Below are 22,770 nucleotides of genomic sequence, written 5' to 3' on the forward strand. Positions count from 1 at the left end.
AGTGAGGGCCACCAGTAGTGACGTTTGATAAGATCAAGGGTCTTCTTAGTTCCGGCATGGCCGGCCAGTTTGGAGGAGTGCCCCCATAGAAGAACCTTTTGCTTGAGATTCTCTGGCACAAGCGTCTTGCCAGGCGGAGGAGTAAGCCAGTTCACTGGAGCCACGGTGATGATCCTAGTGGGATCAATGATATGTGACGGTTCCTCCGTGGATTCGTGTGGTTGGAAGACCCTGGACAGGGCGTCGGCTTTGGAATTCTTGCTGCCGGGACGGAATCGGAGCTCGAAATCAAATCGGGCAAAAAATAAAGACCATCTGGCTTGGCGAGGGTTTAGTCTCTGGGCAGACTGGAGATAGGCCAGATTCTTGTGGTCCGAGAAGATGATAAAAGGATGGACAGCTCCTTCCAGGAGGTGGCGCCATTCCTCCAAGGCCAACTTGATGGCCAAAAGTTCCCGGTCACCGATCGAGTAGTTACACTCGGATGGAGAAAAGGCCTTCGAGAAGAAGCCACAAGGGTGCAGGCGACCGGAGGCGGTTCTCTGGGACAGCACCGCCCCGGCACCAGTCGAGGAAGCGTCCACCTCGAGTACAAAAGGTCGATCGCTCTCAGGGCGATGCAGGACCGGAGCCGTGGAGAAAGCCCGTTTTAGGGACAGAAAGGCCTCCTCTGCCTCAGGAGACCAATCCTTGGAAGTAGACCCTTTACGGGTGAGCACAGAAATGGGTCTTGTGATCGCGGAGAAGTGGGAGACAAATTGCCGGTAATAGTTGGCGAACCCGAGGAATCGTTGTATCGCCTTTAATCCGACGGGGCGAGGCCATTTGAGGATGGCAGACAACTTCTCGGGATCCATCCTTAGACCAGCGTCGGAGATAATGTATCCCAGAAATGGCAGAGAGGTCTGTTCGAAGAGACATTTCTCGATCTTTGCATACAGACGGTTCTCCCGAAGACGCTGAAGCACCAGGCGGACACTCTTTCTGTGGGACGAGAGGTCCGGCGAGAAGACGAGGATGTCGTCTAAGTACACGACCACACAGGAGTACAAGAGATCCCGGAAGATCTCGTTGACGAACTCTTGAAAGACTGCAGGAGCATTGCAAAGACCGAAGGGCATGACCAGGTACTCGTAATGGCGAGTGTTGAAAGCGGTCTTCCACTCGTCACCTGCACGGATACGGACCAGATTGTAGGCTCCTCTGAGGTCCAGCTTGGTAAAGACCCGAGCCCCTCTGAGACGGTCAAACAGTTCCGGAATGAGTGGAAGAGGGTACCTGTTCTTGATGGTAATCTCATTCAAGTCCCTATAGTCAATGCATGGCCGTAGAGTCCCGTCCTTCTTTTTGACGAAGAAGAACCCGGCTCCCGCGGGCGAAGAGGATTTCCGTATAAAGCCTTTGGCGAGGTTCTCTCGGACGTACTCGGACATGGCGGTGGTCTCCACGGGAGACAGAGGGTAGATTCTGCCCCTTGGGGGGGTTGAACCAGAAACAAGTTCAATTGGGCAGTCAAACGGCCGGTGTGGAGGGAGGACCTCTGCTTCCTTCTTATCAAAAACATCGGCGTAGGAGCTGTAAGCTGGAGGAAGACCCGGGAGGTCTGGAGGTGACCGTGGAGCGGCCGCCAGGCGGACAGGAGTCAGACAGCGAGCTTGGCACGGGTGCCCCCAGCGGAGTATCTCCCCAGAAGACCAGTCGAGAACAGGCTGATGAGTCCTTAACCATGGAAGACCGAGTAGAATGGCGTGAGAGAGCTTAGGTAAAACGTAAAAGGCTATCTTCTCTCGATGTAAGGCTCCGATTTGCAATTCCACCTCTTCAGTGACCAAGGTGACGGTCACCTGTAGCGGTTTGCTATCCACGGTGGCAATCTGAATTGGGTTAGATAGAGTGACTACAGGAATTTGGTATTTGTCTACCTCTTCCGGCCGAATGAAGTTACCCGCTGAGCCCGAATCCACGTAGGCCACCTCGGAACCACGCCTCCCTCCTGAAACCAAAAGCACAGAAATCGTAAGGGGTTGAGAGGAATCATCATCATCACCTAGGAAGGCCTCTCTTACCTGACCTAGGTGGAGTCGTTTCCCTGTCTCTTAGGACAGGTGCGGATATAGTGTGACGAATGACCGCAATAGAGGCACAGACCTTGTGCCCGTCTCTCTCTCTGACGTAACTCGGCCAACCTGAGATGATCTATCTGCATGGGCTCACCCGAAGAGAGGGAAGAAGATCCGACTGAACGTGAGCTGGCCGACTGAGTGAAAGGAGGAACTGACCTGGAGGAGCGCCTGTCTCTCACTGACTCCCGAGCGCGCTCCAGGAAGCGCAGGTCAATGCGGGTAGCCAGCGAGATAAGGTCCTCTAAGGTGGATGGGGTATCTCGACCAGCGAGTTCATCCTTTATTTTACTAGAAAGACCGCGCCAGAATGCCCCCACCAAAGCTGCGTTATTCCAGCCGAGCTCAGAGGAAATAGTGCGAAAGCGAATAGCGTACTGTCCGACCGTGAGAGAGCCCTGGTGTAAGTTAAAGAGTGACTCAGTGAGAGAGGCTAACCGGCCCGGCTCATCGAAAACCTTACGAAACGTATCCAGGAAAACCGGGAGACTCGAAACGACCGGGTCGTCACGTTCCCAGAGCGGGTTTACCCAAGAAAGGGCCTCTCCCTCCAGATGGGACATGATGAAGGCCACTTTGGCCCGGTCCGAGGGATATTGCTGCGGCAGCCATTCAAAGTGGAGACTACACTGATTTAAGAACCCCCTACAGAGCTTGGGATCCCCGGTGAAACGAGGCGGCTTGGCGAGGCGGGGCGTCGGATGAGCAGCAGACGCAGGGGGAGGAGTCGGCACTGCAGCGGCAGCCTGGAGGGCCGACAGGCGACTATCAAAGGAGGCCATGTAGGACAAAATGTGGGTTTGAGTATCTTGCTGCTGGCCCAGCTCCTGTTGGAGACTGGCCAGCTGAGTGGCATTTCCAGGATCGGCCACCTGTAAGGCCGACAAACGGGTGTCCATCGACTTCATGATTGACATAATGCGCCCCTGATTCTCCCGTAGGAATAGCAACTCTTTCTGGGTAGCAGCCGTAGTACCGGCGGAGTCCATGGCCTGATCGTACTGTTAGCGTGGGTGGTCAGGAGCGGGAGCTCCGAGAGTGGACCCTCTGGACCGTGGCACCGAGGGACCCCGGGCGAGCTGCCAGGTGGAACCGACCCCTATACAGGGACCGTTAGGAGCAGGCCCAGGGGTTCGAGTACCACGGTAGCCAGTACCGAGAGGGGCGGCTCAGGATGGACCGGAGTAAGACTGAGACTGGAGTAGGACGGCAGGAGCACTGAAGACAGGACTGGAGTAGGACGGCAGGAACACAAGGCAGGACTGGAGTAGGACGGCAGGAACAGTGAAGGCAGGACTGGAGTAGGACAGCAGGAACACAAGGCAGGACTGGAGTAGGACGGCAGGAACAGTGAAGGCAGGACTGGAGTAGGACGGCAGGAACAGTGAAGGCAGGACTGGAGTAGGACGGCAGAAACACAAGGCAGGACTGGAGTAGGACGACAGGAACACGGGTAGCAGGACTGAGAAGCTGCTGTGAGGAGCAGCCGAGACAGGAACTGCAGGAGCAGAGTGTGCACGATGGAGCGAGGCCAGAGTGTCAGGAAACACAACGATCAGGCGCCTCCCTCAGGGGGAAGCGGCCTGATATGGCTCCGTCTGGTCAGCCATTGGTCCAAATGTGCTTCCGGGTCAGGGCACAGCCGGAGCATAAGAAGCAGGAAGGAGGCGCGGCCGCGGCCTATGGCGCATGCGCATAGCATGCAGGGAAGGCATCGGTCGCGGGTCTGTCTCAGGTGACCGCCGCGGCCGTCGGGTGGAGAGAGGCTGCGGCGTGGGAGCGGAGGGCGACTGCGGCGTGGGAGCGGAGGCCGGGTGAGTATGGCGGAGCGGTGTAACATTGGGGTTTGTTTTACTTTCCTTAGCAATGAGTCTCTCAGTTTCCACTTTTGCTAAATGTATTTGTCTTTTACACATTTTATTTTTTTCTCTATAACTTTTTAATGCTTCTTCATTGCCTTCTTGTTTTAGCTTCCTAAATGCCTTGTTCTTGTTATTTATTGCCCTTTTTACATCCTTATTTAGCCACATTGGTGTTCTCCTGTTCCGAGCCCTTTTATTTCTGTATGGTATGGCTAGCTCGCAGTGGGGGTGTAAAATTTAAATATTTCCCATTTATTTTCTGTGCTCCTATTTTTGAGGACATTGTCCCAATCAGTTCGGGGAAGGTCCTCTCTAAGCTGATCACACTATGCTTTCCTGAAATTCAGCGTTTTCGTAACCCCCTTCCAGGGCACCTCACTGAAGGACAAGTGGAATTGTGTTATATTGTGGTCACTGTTCCCTCAGTGCCATCAACTCGGACTTCTGTTATTCTGTCTGGCCTGTGGCTTAACATTAAGTCCAGAAGGGCTGTCCCTCTAGTTGGGCCCTGCACAAGTGGGGACAGATAATTATCCTCGGTCACTGACAGAAGTTGGTTTCCTTTCTGAGATCCGCAGGTTTCAGTTCCCCAGTCTATGTCGGGGTAGGTGAAGTCCCCCATAATAATCACCTCATTGGGATTTGCTGCTTTGTCTCTTTGTTTCAATAATACATTCTCAGTGGTTTCTGTTATATTTGGTGGCTTATAACAAACCCCTATGAGGATTTTATTACTTTTCCCTCCTTGTATCTCCACCCATAGAGACTCCACCTCTTCGTTTCCCTCTTGTATATCTTCTCTTAGTGTGGGCTTTAAAGTGGACTTTATATATAGACAGACTCCACCCCCTTTCCTTTTTTTACGATCCCTCCTAAACAAATCATATCCTTGCAAGTTAGCCGCCCAGTCATAGCTGTCGTCTAACCATGTCTCAGTTATTCCTACTATGTCGTATTTTTCCTCATACATTACCAACTCCAGATCTTCAGTCTTATTGGTCAGGCTTCTTGGTCAGCATGCAGGAAAGAAGTTTTGCTTCATTTTTCTTAGCTTCCTTCTGAGTACCCTGTCTTGGGTCCTCTGTACCACATCTAGTAGCCTTGATTAGTTTGTCCTTCTGCTGCATGTTCTTGTCGGCTGTTTTTCCTCCCATCCCCTCTCCTTCTAGTTTAAAGTCCTCCTGATGAGTGTGGCAAGTCTTTTGGCGAATGTGAGTTTCCCAGGTTTTGTGAGGTGTATCCCATCTCTTGCGAGAAGTCCATCGTAGAGGTAATTCACGCCATGGTCCAAGAATCCAAATCCTTGCTGCCTGCACCACCGTCGTAGCCAGTTGTTCCCCTCTAGTATCCTATTCCATCTTCTGATGCCATGGCCATCGACTGGGAGGATTGATGAGAAAACAACCTGTACGTTCCGTTCCTTTATTTTCTTCCCTAGAATTTCAAAGTCTTCGCAGATAGTTGTTAGGTCATTTCTTGCTGTGTCGTTTGTGCCTACATGTATCAGTACGAAAGGGTAGTCGTCCTTGGATTTGAGGATAGTTGGAATCCTGTTGGCCACATCCTTGATTTTTGCTCCTGGGAGGCAGCATACTTCTTGTGCGGTTATGTCCGGCCTGCAGATAGTTGCCTCCGTGCCTCTTAGTAGTGAGTCGCCCACAACTACCACGCTTCTTTTCTTTCCGGACGCACTGCTTGTTGCTCGTGAGTGTTTTTGAGTGTCATTTGTTTCCACTTTTGTTGACAGAATAACTTTTGTTGATAGTGTGTCTTCTCTTGTAGATACGGCATCATCCTGAGCTGTGCCATTTTCGTTCTCCAGCATGAGGGCTTCATATTGGTTGCTAAGCTGTGTGGGTGGTGATGACCACTTGATCCGTTTGCTTCTTTTCATCACATGGCTCCACTTTTCAGCCTCTGTATGTGCTCTGATGCTTTTCTCACTTTCCAAATCCTTAATGGTTGCTTCTGCTTCATCCAAGAAGTCCTCATGTTCTTTAATTACCTTCAATGTTGCTATTCTTTCTTCCAGTCCCTGCAACTTTTCCTCTAAGAGGGCAACAAGTTTGCACTACTGACAGGTAAAGTTGAGTTTTTGGGCTGGAAGATCCGTAAACATGTAGCATGTGTTGCAGGTGACCATGTGGATTTTCTTCTCTTCCATATTGCTGATGCAGGCTATGATGGGTGGAAACTTTTTTTGCGATGTCCTCAAACAGCGAGACCCGGCAAGTCCCAGCGATCGATCAGCTTAAGGCGACTCTTCTCCTCTTCCAAGAATGCACCAGAAATATGCAGATGAGCTTCCTGCTTCTCCAATCCCTGTGTATTATTGACTTAGCCCTTCAGAATGCCAAAGAACACCCCAAATTAAAAACTTAAATCTTGGCATGCCTGGAAGTAACAATGTCTTCTAGAGCTCAGTGATTCCACCACTGGGTGTATGTTGGCGACAAACGCCCCTCGCTCGCAAATGTTTGACTTGTTGCACCTAGTCCAAAAGTGGTTGCAAGCCACAGACTTCCACTTCTGCGCAGATGGTCGAGCGAATGGTGATGGACAGGTTCATCCTCTTCCTTCCCAGTCCAATACAGACCTGGATTGCCCAGGACGACCCTCAGAATGCGGACGACCTGGTTAGACTGGTTGAGAGATACCAGGTTGTTGAGAAATCTCTCGGGGAAACCAGACATCGCCACTTCTCTGTACTGGGATATACAAAGGATGTCGGGCTTATCACGAAAGGTGGCTAGACCCTAAAAAGGGGGCTGAACAGAGTGTCCTGGACAAAAGCCAGTTGCCTCTGAAAGAGACTCTATCAAAGGTAAAGATGGTGACGTTTCCCATTTGTATCCTCGCTGGAGAGGAGGACGAGACGGTGACAGAGGAGCCCAGCTTCCCTGAGTTAGAAGTGCCTGAAGACAACTTTGGGACTGCTCAACTTAGAGATCTTACATTAAAGGGGTCATTTGGTAATGTTACCGTATGTAACGAGGTTGCTCAAGAGCCAGGGGCTGACACCAGGTTCCCTCACTTTGCAGTCAATGGATCAGATCTTGGCTCCACATAAGAAAAATGCCTCAGCCCACCTTGATGACATTTTCGTCTACAGCCCTGACTGGAGTAGTCATCTACCAAAGGTACAGGCGATCCTGGATGCATTGAGGACAGCTGGTTTCACCGTAAATCCAAAAAAGTATGCTATAGGAAGGAAGAGGCCAGGTACTTAGGCTACATCGTTGGGAGAGGCAAAATCAAGCCACAGTTATATAAGATCAAGGCAATTCAGGTGGCCGCAACCGCTCCCCAAGAAGCAAGTGAGGGCGTTTCTTGGAATTGTGGGGTATTACCTGCGGTTTAGCCGAAACTTCGCCATGATTGCCGCACCATTAATAGATCTCCTTAAGGGCACTAAGTCGACAATGGTGAAATGGATTCCTGACACAGAGGTGGCATTTCTGGAGCTTAACCGGGCTGTATGCAAGCATCCGGTTCCGGTCACACTGAACTTTAGCAAAGAATTCGTGGTCCAGACAGATGCTTCAGAAGTCAGGTTGGGACCTGTGCTGTCTCAGGAAATAAATAGAGAAGAGCATCCAATCCTCTATCTGAGCTGGAAACTCTCATCCTGCGAGAAACACTACGCAACTGTTGAGAAGGAGTGCTAAGCCATAAAGTGGGGTGTCGACACACTGAAGTATTACCTTTTAGGCCGTAGGTTTAAGCTAGTAACAGACCATGGTCCTCTGAGATGGTTAAGAGAGAAGAAGGGTAAGAATGCCCAGGTGACTAGGTGTAGAGCATAGGCCAGGGAAGTTACATGGTAACGTGGATGCTCTCTCCCAAATTCCCTGTTTAGTGTCTGAACGTGCCAAAACCCCTGGATTTGGGTAGGGGGGATATTTGACAGGGTCATTGGCATGGTATATGAGGGGGAGATATGTGTCAATGCGCATAATGGCGTCAGTGATGTGATTTTCCTCCAGCGCACTATGTGTTGTGAGGGTTAAATTAAAGTTTCATACATGGGCTGGTTTTAGGTAGACATTTATAGAGTGGGTGGGAAGATGTCCACTATATCTCCACCTGCAGAGTCGGCACAGTCCTGTGCTAACAGGACCTGTGTGATGTCACAGTCATGTGATCAGTCACATGGTCTGGTTTTAAATGGCTGGACTTGAGAGGCAGTCTGTGTGTTGTTTTCGGAGAGGAAAGACTCAACGGTGGCTACTGGTGGAGCTGAAGACACATGGTGGTTTGAGAGGGTGAATCCCTCAGATAATTGGACTTTGTTATACGTTATCTTTTGGTTTTCTGTTATGCCAGAAAGGCCATCTTTACTTTGCTTAACCCTGCTATGGTTTATGCTGTTCAACAATAAACCAGCAGGGGTTTTACCGAAGAAATGTTCCTGTGTCTACCTTGGGAAGCAGCTGAGAGAACCATTCACAATATGTATATCTTTAGTATTTTAAAGCATTTTTTTCTCTTTTTATGTTCTTCAGCTAGAGATAAATTAAAAATAATGTATAATTTAGACATTAATTGTTTGTATATTATCAAGTCTATAGTACCAACCTATAAAAAACCCTTTTTCCTTTTTTTTTCTCTTATGAACTTTATCCATCATGTGTCCATCAGGTGCCCATCATGTGTCCATTTGGCACCAACTTTTATCACTAAAATGTAACTGCATTGTGGTGTGAGCCATGCTTTTCTTGTCCTGATGAAGAAGTCTGTAGTACTTGCAAACGCATTGACTAAATAAAGAAAAACCGCATGTACTTTGGTCTGGATATGGATTATTACATGGGAAACCAGCAGTGCAGATTATCTGCAAATCTTCCTTAACCGTATCTACTAATTCCTGACCTATTGTACAAGTCAGAGATGCAAATGGAGAAGGCAATGGTCCCAGTTTCATCAAGGATGCCTGTGCTAATGGAAGAGGAGGATTTACCCATTGTCCAGGACAAAAGGAGCATGTGGGACAATGTGATCACACTACATACTGTATGTTATGGCTTAGAGGGCGTTGGTGGGAGCTGAGCCTGTGGGGTACCGAGCTTAGGTTACCCTGATATTGTGTCGGGCATCGATTTTGCATGGAGCTCACAATGTCCATTGATATCAAGCCTTGATCTGGAGATAATAGTATGAAATGAGTTTCTCACTAGGTGAAGACACTAAAGGGCATGTCACACTAAGAGATATCGCTAGCAATATCGCTATAACTAGTGACGTTATAGCGATATTGCTAGCGATATCGCTGTGTCTGATACTTACCTCCGACCGGCTCCCCCGCTGGTTATCGCTGATCGCGCGAGAACGTTCAGGACTGTTTCTCGTCGTCAGCTTCCTGTGGCGCTTCCTGCTGTGAGGACGAGCGACGCGTGGAGCCGGGCGGGAGGACGCAGGATCACCTGGTGTGACAGGTAAGTAGCGACCCCCGTCCCCAGCGATGTCGCTGGTGAGATCTGCCTGTGTGGCAGCTCACTAGCGACCACTTAGCGATGTACCAGCGATCCTGACCGCGTCATATCATTGTCGGGATCGCTGGTGCATCGCTAAGTGTGACAGTACCTTAAGGGTACCGTTACACTTAGCGATGCACAAGCGATCCCGACAATGATATGGATCGCTGGTGCATCGCTAAGTGGTCGCTAGTGAGCTGCCACACAGGCAGATCTCACCAGCGACATAGCAGGGGACGGGGGTCGCTACTTACCTGTCAGACGCGGCGATCCTGATGTCCTCCCGCCCGCGTCCACGGGTCGCTCGTCTCCACAGCAGGAAGCCCAGCAGGAAGCTGACGACGAGAAACGGTCCAGGACCTTCTCGCGCGATCAGCGATAACAGCGGGGGAGCCGGTCGGAGGTAAGTATCAGACACAGCGATATCGCTAGCAATATCGCTATAACGTCACAAAAACCAGTGACATTACAGCGATATTGCTAGAGACATCGCTATGTGTAACGGGGGCTTAAGGGGCTTCAGTAGAGACAATATTTCAGACAATGTTTCTTGTGGGATGGGATTGAGGGATGTATAGATTGTGTCACTGGTTGTTTCTGCGACCAGCGTCCGGATCAGATATCCCCGCCCCGCAGAGAGCCCCCTCCCAGAGTCCGGACGAGATGCAGTAGTATATACTGTATGTACCACAGAAACTAATTCTGCTCATTGACCATCATGCATATGATATCAAGGGGATCTTACCTAAAGTCGGGTCATACTCCCAAATGAATCGTTTTGTTAGAAACCTCACCAGGAGAGCTAGGAAAAGAAGAAAACATGTTCATGGTTATGTTAATGGTGATTAAGGCTGGAGAAGACACAATTTGCAATGTTGTTTTCGTACATGGAGGTCATCTATAGGCTGTGAGTGCCCAACCAGCTATTCAAATGCTGATAATAGTTCTGGTGCTGTATTCATGTCATGTACTGATGCTGGTTCTGGCAATGTAGTAATGTACTGGTGATGGTTGTGGTGCTGTATTGCTGTACTAGTACATATACAGTCGGTTAAATAAGTATTGAACATACCACCAATTTTCTAAGTAAATCAAATTCTAAAGGTGCTGTTAACATGAAATTATCACCATGGGTCAGTAACAACCCATGCAATCCACAAAGGTAAAGAAATCAAACGCCCTAAAGAAGGAATCATCGAAACACGTGTCAGGGTGGGCGCATCATAAGGGAGTTCCTGCTGCCATTTCAGTATGTATTGACTATATTCGATTGTTTTGTACTCATGCTGACTATTGCTAGTGTGATAAACATATTTATACACCTAACTGTGTTAACTATCTACTTATAAATCAAATTGCATAATTGTCTACATCATATATCACACCCATTGCCTTTATAGTAAGCCATATCTGCAGTTACTTGACTTTGGCTACATATTATATACACACCATTGTTCATGTCATCCCCACTTATTGGCACGTCACTTTTATATTTTTTTTTTTTTATTCACGTACTGTCCTACTGACCTTAGAGCTTTTTTGTGTGTCTGGGAAATCTCTATAGTACGGATTAGTCTTGTGGCATTTATATTCAGGACATATGCACATATCTATTGCATTTATATAATCCCTCCTAGCCCTATATACTCATGTGCACATAGACTCTTCTGGTCCCTTGCAGCCTTTCTGCTCATTGAGAGACTCAGGACGAGCTGTTGGTTGGCACGTGACCACACTCAGGACGAGCAGCTCGTCGGCATGTGACCGCACTCAGGACGAGCTGCTCATCAGCTCCTGACTGTACTCAGGACAAGTTGCTTGTCGGCAGGTGATCACACTCAGGATGAGCTGCTGGTTGGCACATGACTGTACTCAGGACAAGCTGCTGGTTGGCACGTGACCGCACTCAGGACGAGCTGCTGGTCGGTATGTGACCGCACTCAGGACGAGCTGCTCATTAGCTCCTGACTGTACTCAGGACAAGTTGCTTGTCGGCATGTGATCACACTCAGGATGAGCTGCTGGTTGGCACATGACTGTACTCAGGACAAGCTGCTGGTTGGCACGTGACTGCACTCAGGACGAGCTGCTGGTCAGTATGTGACCGCACTCAGGACGAGCTGCTCATCAGCTCCTGACTGTACTCAGGACAAGTTGCTTGTCGGCATGTGATCACACTCAGGATGAGCAGCTCGTAACACGTGCCCATGCTCAGGACAAGCTGCTGGTCGGCATGTGACCGCACTCAGGACGAGCTGCTGGTTGGCACATGACTGTACTCAGGATGAGCAGCTCGTAACACGTGCCCGTGCTCAGGACAAGCTGCTGGTCGGCATGTGACCGTACTCAGGATGAGCTGCTGGTTGGCACGTGACCGCACTCAGGACGAGCTGCTGGTTGGCACATGACTGTACTCAGGATGAGCAGCTCGTAACACGTGACCGCACTCAGGACAAGCTGCTGGTCGGCATGTGACTGTACTCTGGACGAGCTGCTGGTTGGCACATGACTGTACTCAGGACAAGCAGCTCGTCGGCATGTGACCGTTCTCAGGACAAGTTGCTGGTCGGCATGTGATCACACTCAGGATAAGCAGCTCGTAACACGTGCCTGTATTCAGGACAAGCTGTTGGTCGGCACGTGACCGTTCTCAGGACAAGTTGCTGGTCGGCACGTGATCACACTCAGGATGAGCAGCTCGTAACACGTGCCCGTACTCAGGACGAGCTGCTAGTCGGCACGTGACCGTAAGTAGGAGAATTGGCTGTAAGTATGCAAATCACTTATATGTAATTGCATGACAACGGCTCAAGTGCTCAAACTGTGTATAGGACGTGGTGCCAAACTGAAGCTGCAGTAAAACCTATTATCACCTCTGCTGAGGGTTTGATATAAAGGAGGCCTCTACGTGGAGTGATTCCTGTGGGTCGAAGCACTGATATCTGGAAAAACCTTAGGGGAAGCATCTGGTGTGTACGGATCCAATCATGTCCTGCTCAATATCATGGATGGTCTTATAACGTGGCGGGAACATCCTGCACCATGCTGTGGAATATCAGCAAAGCCAACAGCCATGTTTCTACGTGCAGTCTTCGCATCTTCCACACCATAAAAAGAGAAATTTTCTGATCATTATGCTAAAAAATAGACCAAATAAGTCACTTGGAAGCTTCGTAAAAAGTTGTTGCTGCCAACAGTGACGCAAAATTTTATGTAAGCAAAGAGCAATTTATGAAGTGTGCTTCCATTACGGAGAATATTCCTCTAGACGCACATGTCACCAATAATCCAGCACTTATTTCTGCTCTGTACACAGAATGTTCTTTTCAAACAGCTTTCATGAAGAGCAGGGGTATAAGGATAAAAGTCTTCTAGGGAGCGACGGTGACCAGGCCCATGGAGTCAGAGAGCAGTCAAAGACCACATCATTTTCAGCTGAATGAATGTGTTGCCTCAGACACAAATTCAACTGAAATGTACTAGGTAGCAGGGCTGTGCTATGGCTATACACAACGCCGGGCAAATAGGGGCAGCAGCTGTTATCCGAGTGCCCTTCGAAAGCAGCGCACAACGGCACTGTCACGACTGACCTGCCCCCTGCAACCGCTATGAAGCAGTAACACACAATGCTGTCTGTTATGGGAGCACGGACAGGAAAAAAGAATAATTACTTTTTAAAAAAAAAAAAAAAATGTGTTATAGCAGAACAGGGGACAGTGTTACAAGAAGGGCCCAAGAATGGGGGACATTATTACAGGAAGGGGTCAAGGATGGAGGACATTATTATCAGAAGGGGCCCAGAATGGGGGACATCATTACAGTAAGGGTAGCAAAATGGGGGGCAATATTACTAGAAGGGTCATAGGATGGGAGACAATATCACAAGTAGGGGTCCAGGAGAAATTACTACAGTATAGGCGTCAGGACGGAGGACATTATTATAGGATGTGGGCCATGACTGTTACAGGATATGGCCAAGTTAGGGGACATTACTACAGAATGAACAACTTTTTTATAGGAATGGTTACAATATAGGAGCCAGGACAGATATTGTTATAGGGGCCAGTTGTTATGCGAGGCTTAGGTCGAAGGAGGCTGACAAAACCCGGGCCCCTGCGGAGTCCCTCAAACTAGGGAAAACCCTGTCTGACCCTCAACCCAGGGTTTTTGCTAAAGGTGCAAATGCCTGAGCCTCCAGCCTCTCCTCATCTCCTGCTCAGCCCTAAGCTGAACCCTCCACCCAGTGAGTTGTCAAACCACCAAAACCCACACAGTAATGACAGACAGGGAGAACTCAAACCGCACCGCGCCGCACACACACAGGACAATACTATAATGTGAACAGGGCAAAACAAAGCACAAATATAGGAAGGCGAAAAGGTAACAACGGATCATACGACACCAGATATGGATTTCTCTCTCCAACACCTCCACTCCAGACCGGAACCACTTGGCACAAAACACAAGCTATAATCGGCGACGCCCACAGGCCAGCACGACTATTTAAAGACCGTGGGCGTGACCAAACATCCCACCTGATTTCCAGCTAGATTAACCCCAGATAACCTGAGTAAAATCAAGCCAGCGCCACTGAGGCTATAGTGGACGGAGATGGAACTACCGCTGCCTGCCGGACGCTGTGGTGTGAACAGCGTCCGACATGACACCAGTTCATCTGGTCAGCATGTTGGTGGGGGCCTAGGTCCAAATTATGCACCAGGGTACATAAGACTCTAGATACTCCATTGATCAATAGTCCCTCAGACTAGCCAAAGGCATTGGCTGCCATAAGATCTGGTCTAAGTGTCCACATTTCAAGGCACCAGAGCTGAGGCAAACAATGGATTAAAACTAAGTGGCAGGAATTTACTGAAACATCTAAAAGCAACCTATGCATTTCAAGACTCACTATGGCCATCACATCTTTCGAAAAGAGTCCCGTGAAGCACATAATTTTGTACTTGACTTAACAGAAGTCACAACTTTTCCCAGAATTATAATAGTATATGTTGGCGTCAGAGAGAGCCATGATTTCCCCATTTCTGAACTAGATTTCAGGAAAGAGGGAGGGCTTCTGCTTTTCTCCTATCAGGCCAGATTTTCAGGCCTCAGGAGATTTTCTTGAATAATCTGAGCTTCTTTGACTTTTAACATAATAAATCCTTGATGGGAAACCCCATCCCGGCAATCTGTATAGGCATTTGCTCTTACAATATCTCACAAAAAAGAGAATTTACTTAAGCAATTGGTTCCTCTATTCCAAGTATATACAGTACACATGGCCACTGAAATCCTCATTACATGCTAAAGCGCTGAACGCTCTCTAAGTGAAAGCTACCAGCTGAGGACCTTAAGACCTCCTATCTTATTATTCAAGAGAATGGCAGAGCTTCCCACTGCACATGCTCATAGGCAGCTGTCCTATCATTCTAAAGAGGGTGGAGCTTCCCACTGCACATGCTCATAGGCAGCTGTCCTATCATTCTAAAGAGGGTGGAGCTTCCCACTGCACATGCTTGCAGACATCTGTCCTATCATTCTAGAGAGGGTGGAGCTTCCCACTGCACATGCTCATAGGCAGCTGTCCTATCATTCTAAAGAGGGTGGAGCTTCCCACTGCACATGCTTGCAGACATCTGTCCTATCATTCTAGAGAGGGTGGAGCTTCCCACTACACATGCTCATAGGCAGCTGTCCTATCATTCTAAAGAGGGTGGAGCTTCCCACTGCACATGCTCATAGGCAGCTGTCCTATCATTCTAAAGAGGGTGGAGCTTCCCACTGCACATGCTTGCAGACATCTGTCCTATCATTCTAGAGAGGGTGGAGCTTCCCACTGCACATGCTCATAGGCAGCTGTCCTATCATTCTAAAGAGGGTGGAGCTTCCCACTGCACATGCTCATAGGCAGCTGTCCTATCATTCTAAAGAGGGTGGAGCTTCCCACTGCACATGCTTGCAGACATCTGTCCTATCATTCTAGAGAGGGTGGAGCTTCCCACTGCACATGCTCATAGGCAGCTGTCCTATCATTCTAAAGAGGGTGGAGCTTCCCACTGCACATGCTTGCAGACATCTGTCCTATCATTCTAGAGAGGGTGGAGCTTCCCACTGCACATGCTCATAGGCAGCTGTCCTATCATTCTAAAGAGGGTGGAGCTTCCCACTGCACATGCTCATAGGCAGCTGTCCTATCATTCTAAAGAGGGTGGAGCTTCCCACTGCACATGCTTGCAGACATCTGTCCTATCATTCTAGAGAGGGTGGAGCTTCCCACTGCACATGCTCATAGGCAGCTGTCCTATCATTCTAAAGAGGCTGGAGCTTCCCACTGCACATGCTTGCAGACATCTGTCCTATCATTCAAGAGAGGGTGGAGCTTCCCACTGCACATGCTCATAGGCAGCTGTCCTATCATTCTAAAGAGGGTGGAGCTTCCCACTGCACATGCTTGCAGACATCTGTCCTATCATTCTAGAGAGGGTGGAGCTTCCCACTGCACACGCTTGCAGACATCTGTCCTATCATTCTAGAGAGGGTGGAGCTTCCCACTGCACATGCTCATAGGCAGCTGTCCTATCATTCTAAAGAGGGTGGAGCTTCCCACTGCACATGCTTGCAGACATCTGTCCTATCATTCTAGAGAGGGTGGAGCTTCCCACTGCACACGCTTGCAGACATCTGTCCTATCATTCTAGAGAGGGTGGAGCTTCCCACTGCACATGCTCATAGGCAGCTGTCCTATCATTCTAAAGAGGGTGGAGCTTCCCACTGCACACGCTTGCAGACATCTGTCCTATCATTCTAGAGAGGGTGGAGCTTCCCACTGCACATGCTCATAGGCAGCTGTCCTATCATTCTAAAGAGGGTGGAGCTTCCAACTGCACATGCTTGCAGACATCTGTCCTATCATTCTAGAGAGGGTGGAGCTTCCCACTGCACATGCTCATAGGCAGCTGTCCTATCATTCTAAAGAGGCTGGAGCTTCCCACTGCACATGCTTGCAGACATCTGTCCTATCATTCTAGAGAGGGTGGAGCTTCCCACTGCACATGCTCATAGGCAGCTGTCCTATCATTCTAAAGAGGGTGGAGCTTCCCACTGCACATGCTTGCAGACATCTGTCCTATCATTCTAGAGAGGGTGGAGCTTCCCACTGCACACGCTTGCAGACATCTGTCCTATCATTCTAGAGAGGGTGGAGCTTCCCACTGCACATGCTCATAGGCAGCTGTCCTATCATTCTAAAGAGGGTGGAGCTTCCCACTGCACATGCTTGCAGACATCTGTCCTATCATTCTAGAGAGGGTGGAGCTTCCCACTGCACACGCTTGCAGACATCTGTCCTATCATTCTAGAGAGGGTGGAGCTTCCCACTGCACATGCTCATAGGCAGCTGTCCTATCATTCTAAAGAGGGTGGAGCTTCCCACTGCACACGCTTGCAGACATCTGTCCTATCATTCTAGAGAGGGTGGAGCTTCCCACTGCACATGCTCATAGGCAGCTGTCCTATCATTCTAAAGAGGGTGGAGCTTCCCACTGCACACGCTTGCAGACATCTGTCCTATCATTCTAGAGAGGGTGGAGCTTCCCACTGCACATGCTCATAGGCAGCTGTCCTATCATTCTAAAGAGGGTGGAGCTTCCCACTGCACACGCTTGCAGACATCTGTCCTATCATTCTAGAGAGGGTGGAACTTCCCACTGCACATGCTCATAGGCAGCTGTCTTATAATTCTAGAGAGATGACAGAGCTTCCCACTGTACATGCTCACAGGAAGATGTCATTGGGGTTGGGTGTTATTCTAGAGAAGGTCAAGGCTTCCAACTTCAATGCTCACAAGCACCTATCCAATTAATATTCTAGAGATGTGGCAAAGCTCCCACTGCATATGCTCACAGGCTCCAGAGCTATTATTCTACAGAAGGGGCAGAACTTTTAAGTGTACATGCTCACAGTCACCTTTCATTCTAGAGGGGGCAGAGTATCCTATTGCAAATGCTAACAGACACCTGTCACTTTTTTGTTATTTTAGAAGTTATTCTAGAGAGAATAGAGCTTCCCATTGCCCATGCTTCCAGGCACATGTCCTATCACTCTAGAAAGAGACGTGGAGCTTCCCACTGCATATACTCAGAGGAACTTGTCTTATCTTTCTACAGAGGAGTTGGGGAGTCCCACTGTGCATGCTCATTAGCACCTCTCCTATCATTCTAGAGATGGGGCTGAGCTTCCCAATACACATGCTCAATAGCACCTATTTTATCATTACAGAAAGGGGGCCGAGATTCCCATTGCACATGCTCACAGGCACCTGACCTATCACTCTAGAGAAGGATGCAGAGCTTCCCACTGCACATGCTCACAAGCAATTATCCAATTAACAGTGCAGAAATGAGGCAGAGCTTCCCACTGCACGTGCCCGCAAGCACCTGCCCTAGTAATATTTTAGAAAGGAGAAACTTCGTACTGCACATGATCCTAGGCTCCTGTCTTATTATTCTAGAGAGGGGGCTAAGCTTCCCACTGTGCAAGGACACAAGAACACGTCCTATTATTATTTGAGAGCGGGAGGTGCTTCCCACTGCACAGGTTCATAGGCACCTGTCCTACTATTATTCGAGAGGAAGAAGATTAATACTGCACATGTTCCCAGGCACCTTTCCTATTATTATTCGAGAGAGGGAGGAGCTTTACTCTGTACATGCTCACAGGCACCTGTCCTACTATTATTCGAGAGAAAGAGGAGCTTTACTCTGTACATGTGTGGCGCCCCTGAGGCTCAGTCGCCACAGAGGTACTGCACCTTCTCCTAAGGTGTAGTGCCCCACCATCCAGGTAACGGGGGAACTCCTTTCCATGCTCCAACACTCGCACCCCACACAACAGGGTAGTTCTGCACAACCACATTGCGGCTCAGTGCTTAGAGAGTAGCAGAGCACCTCTGGTGGTTCCCTGCTTGGAACACTGGATGTGCTGGGAGGTGGGTGGAGTTGATATATATAAAAGAGTGGGAAAGTGTACGATTACGGGTTCAGTCTGACAGAAGGTCAGTGAGGAAGGAAGCCACTCGGGAGGAGTGGGGATCCCTGGAAGAAGGGATGGAGGAAGGAGTGCTGCAGCTGCCTCAGTGATCTGAGCGAGCTGGCACGGGAAAGGAACAGAAGGAGAAAGACGTAGAACTGCAACCAAAGCTTCCATAAGAGAGAGAAGGATCAGTACAGAATGAAGGAGTAGGAGAACAGAGAGGAGACGTGGGTTGGAAGTGGAACCATGCCTATAGGTTCTCAGCGCAAGGCCGGGGCCCGGTCCCCGAGGTTGTATGGACACTTATGGTTCCGCAGCAGACACCGGTGGAGTAGTTGGCTGTAAATGCACTACTCCCATCTAAGACTTGGGGCACAACAGCAACTGAAGAGAGAGCCAGGACTCCGGTGAAAGGAGTCCCCGAGAGAGGCTACAGCTGTCTGCCATACAAGTAGAATTGTTAGGAACATCTGACAGGAGGAACTCCAGAGTTCTACGGTACTGGAGATCTTCACAATTTAAGCCTCAATAGAGGAGTCGTTCAGGAAAGGTACATGTTGGCGGAGTGTTGGAGATGAGCTTCCCATCTGGCCTGGAGGTTGGCTGAGTCTCTGACCCGGAGGACACGGCCCAGAGGCAGGCACCCTTGTGTACCGCAGACTGTGAGTAAAGCTTTGGAACTGCAGGCCTTGGTGTCCTCCATTCATTCTTGCGCCAACCCGCTCAGCACCACTACATCTGGGTACCATCCTTTACGCTGCCTGCGCCTTTCCACAACCATTACAACTACACTGCCCTGGGACACCAGCCCTGCCTGTGGAGGGCTATACCATCACTGCGCATCCTACCATCTGTCCCAGAGGATCTGTCTGCAGCGTCAGCTTAACACCTCCCTTGCCGAGCACCACAGGTGGCATCACAAACCATTCCATTCCATTAACTACAACTACATTCCGCCATTGACTTGGGCGCCCAGGGCCACGGTCCGGGTCACCGCTGCTGTGACACATCCCCCTGACACTGGCCCGGTACCGAGTACCCCGCAGCCCTGGGAGGGCGACCCACATGCTCACAGGCACCTGTACTATTACTATTCGAGAGAAAGTGGAGCTTTACTCTGTACATGCTCACAGGCACCTGTCCTATTATTATTCGAGAGAGGGAGGAGCTTTACTCTGTACATGCTCACAGGCACCTGTCCTATTATTATTCGAGAGAGGGAGGAGCTTTACTCTGTACATGCTCACAGGCACCTGTCCTATAATTATTAGAGAGAGGGAGGAGCTTTACTCTGTACATGCTCACAGGCACCTGTCCTATTATTATTCGAGAGAGGGAGGAGCTTTACTCTGTACATGCTCACAGGCACCTGTTCTATAATTATTAGAGAGAGGGAGGAGCTTTACTCTGTACATGCTCACAGGCACCTGTTCTATAATTATTCGAGAGAAAGAGGAGCTTCATACTGCACATGCTCACAGGCCTTTGAATATTCTTACCAATATCTGTCCTATTAATATGTTAGATAGGCTTCTGTCAATGTAACAGGATGGCGGACATTGTAATTCTATAGTAATTACCTCCTTAGACAAAAAAGCTTCTTTTTTTTTAATACTTCCGGAGAACCCTTTAAGGGTCAAACTAGCTTCTTTTATCAGTGCTATTCTAAAGCAAATTCTGAAGCAAAAATTGCTTAAAAAATGTATTTATGCTCAGTACATTTTTTCTGCTCAGACTGCAGCAACAAATTGTGTAAGTAGATTCCCACTGTCTTGTATGTCTTCACAGCAGCACATGATCTAGCAAGGTATCTGAAGAATGGAACAGTGCAGAGCTAAAAGTCTATAACTAGTGTTACCTGAAGCTCTCTCAGAAAATAAATACTGTAGGTGACATCATGGAACATGCACAAACCCACCAGACTTGCCAACTCCAGCTCGGCCTAAAACAGCAATTTTCACTTCTGTGCTTTTCGCCATGTTGACGCTGTTGATCTTCTTGGATGTTTACAACTCAATGAATCATTGTGAATCTTGACGAGTCTTCAAGTCTACAAAAAGAAGAGACGTACATAATCCACACAATGGAGCCCATGTTACCAGGGCATTAATTAGACAACTTAAGGTAACTATTAGGAAAACTAGTCCTGATGACCTGATGTTACCAAATCCCACCTACATATATCAGAAACATGCACTACATAAACTGGAAGACAAGAGCGTGGGCATCAAACGTCAGCCCTAAAGACACAGTATGTGGCACTGGATTGTAGCAGAAAAACAACTGATAAGAGCCAAATTGTGGCCTTTTCATGCCCCAACGCCATGCGGCAAGTCTTATGCAGGTCTTCTGTGGACTACAGTCACCCACATCGTCAGCCTGACCCCTATGCAGCAGCTTTTTGGTCCACAGCAGATGTCTTCTCCTCTTCTGTTAGAGTATTTTTATTATTAGGAGATGGCTTGCTGTTCACTGGAGGTAGGACTGCCGGGACCCAAAGCGATCCTGACATCACATATTTGAACATAATATTTAATTAGATGCTTAACTTGTTTAGAAGACGTTGACAAGCTCAGAAATTAATAAATGCAAAATGTGCCTCCATCTCTAACCACCATTATACAGTCTTACTATAAGAATGTACACATGGAGTTCATTGGAGCAGGTCCTTGTCAAAAAATTCTGGTGGCTTATAAATACTTGAGATCTTTTCCTATTCATTCCTATTGTAAAACACTTTATTGTTGATATCTTCACACTTTTCAGCATCTTTCTCTAGTTTAGGTTTTGAAAAAAAGTGACTCTTGATGGAAAATGCTCCAAACTAAGAACTGTCCAATCAGAAAAACTCTTTGAAAATGCTTCAGGAAACAAAATACTTAACCAAATTCTAAACACAAAAGGAGCATATCTTATTTCCACTAGAAAATTTGTCATTTTTGACCATCTCAAAAACAGTCCATCTGCACAAGGTCTAAATAATGCTGATGGCAATATCTACTGTGATTCTGCAAAAAAATAGAAAATTTCCATCTTAGAGAGACTATGATGGGTGTTACAGACCTAAAGTTTATTCCGTTAGAGCCATTTAATGTAAATGAAGATTCAGGCGAAGACTGAGATGTTTAGCAATGGATTTGGGCTCCTGTTGTCTGTGATCGGCTGCATAAAAGACGTCTGTAAATGTCCTTACTGTATATAGAAGACGTCTGTAAGGTTCCTACTTGCCGCCATGGCCATGACGACATGGCTGGTCATCAGGGAGAGTGGAGGAATGGAAAGAATGTGCTAATGTAAATCCACTAGACAGACGTGTATAGATCTCAGCTGTGAAAGCCGCCAGGGAAGATGTATTCAACTCTTCTAAACATTCATAGAAGGTCCAACAATCTTAGGATCAGAGACCTCTGCAGTCCCCCAAATATACACAACTCATTTATATTTAGAGGCACCCTCCAAGTAAAAGTCTAAAACTCTACAAGAGAGACAGAACACAAAACTAATAATGCAGCCTGAAAGACACAAGAACGGCCATCTGTGAAATGTTCCTATAGACTGGGTTAAATATCAGGTCATTTACCACGATATCCTAAAAGTGAAAAAAGCCACTTATGAAAGCTGCACAGACTTCAGTGCACAAGGCTCTCATATAAGGAGACGGCAGAGGATTCGTAGACCTCGGCTCAAGAGATTACCTGGATCACAAGTTGTGACAATGCCATGGAAAGTGGGACCAACCTTGTCTCAGAGCAGCAGATCTCGGCCACCACTGGAACACCCTAGACAAAGAAAATAAAGCCCTCAAAGCTATGGTCGATGGCAGTAGAAAGCACCTGTCCTCAGATAGCAGCATATTACACTACAATACTACAGGGCGGACAACTCGTGTAGAAGTACGTTAATGATCAACTAAACTCAAATCGACCCTCAATCTCAAAAATCTAAACTATACCGTATGCCTCTTCCAACATTAATCAATGTCCATTTAGGAACCCAGTTTAGTACTCAACCCTAACCCCAGACCAGAAGGAGTTAATTAGTGCTACCATGCAGTGTTCACTGATATCAAGGGCTGCCATAATGTCATCAAACAGAATAATAATGCAGCCAGGAATAGTGAGATTAGTGGCTTCCACTCCCAATACAGAACATGCCAGCGTCTGCGAACAGCTCAAATACCTCGGCCACCTCCACTTAGTACAGTTATTGTTACCACCCACCATCAGGCAATTAATCCCGCCATCCATCTTAGGATAATTAATGCTACAACATACCTGTCAGGAA

At 48.3% G+C, this 22,770-nt stretch overlaps 1 protein-coding gene across 1 annotated transcript in view; it reads right to left on the minus strand.

The window, feature by feature from the left end:
- The window catches only part of RERG (RAS like estrogen regulated growth inhibitor), a 241,109-nt gene that overhangs the window by 89,613 nt on the left and 128,726 nt on the right, over window positions 1-22,770 (minus strand). The window contains exons 2-3 of the mRNA XM_073564599.1: window positions 20,405-20,536; window positions 10,202-10,258 (exon numbers count right to left, since the gene is read on the minus strand). Of these exons, the coding sequence (XP_073420700.1) occupies window positions 10,202-10,258; window positions 20,405-20,465 (118 nt within the window). The 5' untranslated portion in view covers window positions 20,466-20,536. The remainder of the gene's footprint in view (window positions 1-10,201; window positions 10,259-20,404; window positions 20,537-22,770) is intronic.

This window comes from Dendrobates tinctorius, unplaced genomic scaffold (genome assembly GCF_039654945.1).
Source record: "Dendrobates tinctorius isolate UK_male_01 unplaced genomic scaffold, ASM3965494v1 ptg000464l, whole genome shotgun sequence".
In the NCBI taxonomy this organism is placed as follows: domain Eukaryota; kingdom Metazoa; phylum Chordata; class Amphibia; order Anura; family Dendrobatidae; genus Dendrobates; species Dendrobates tinctorius.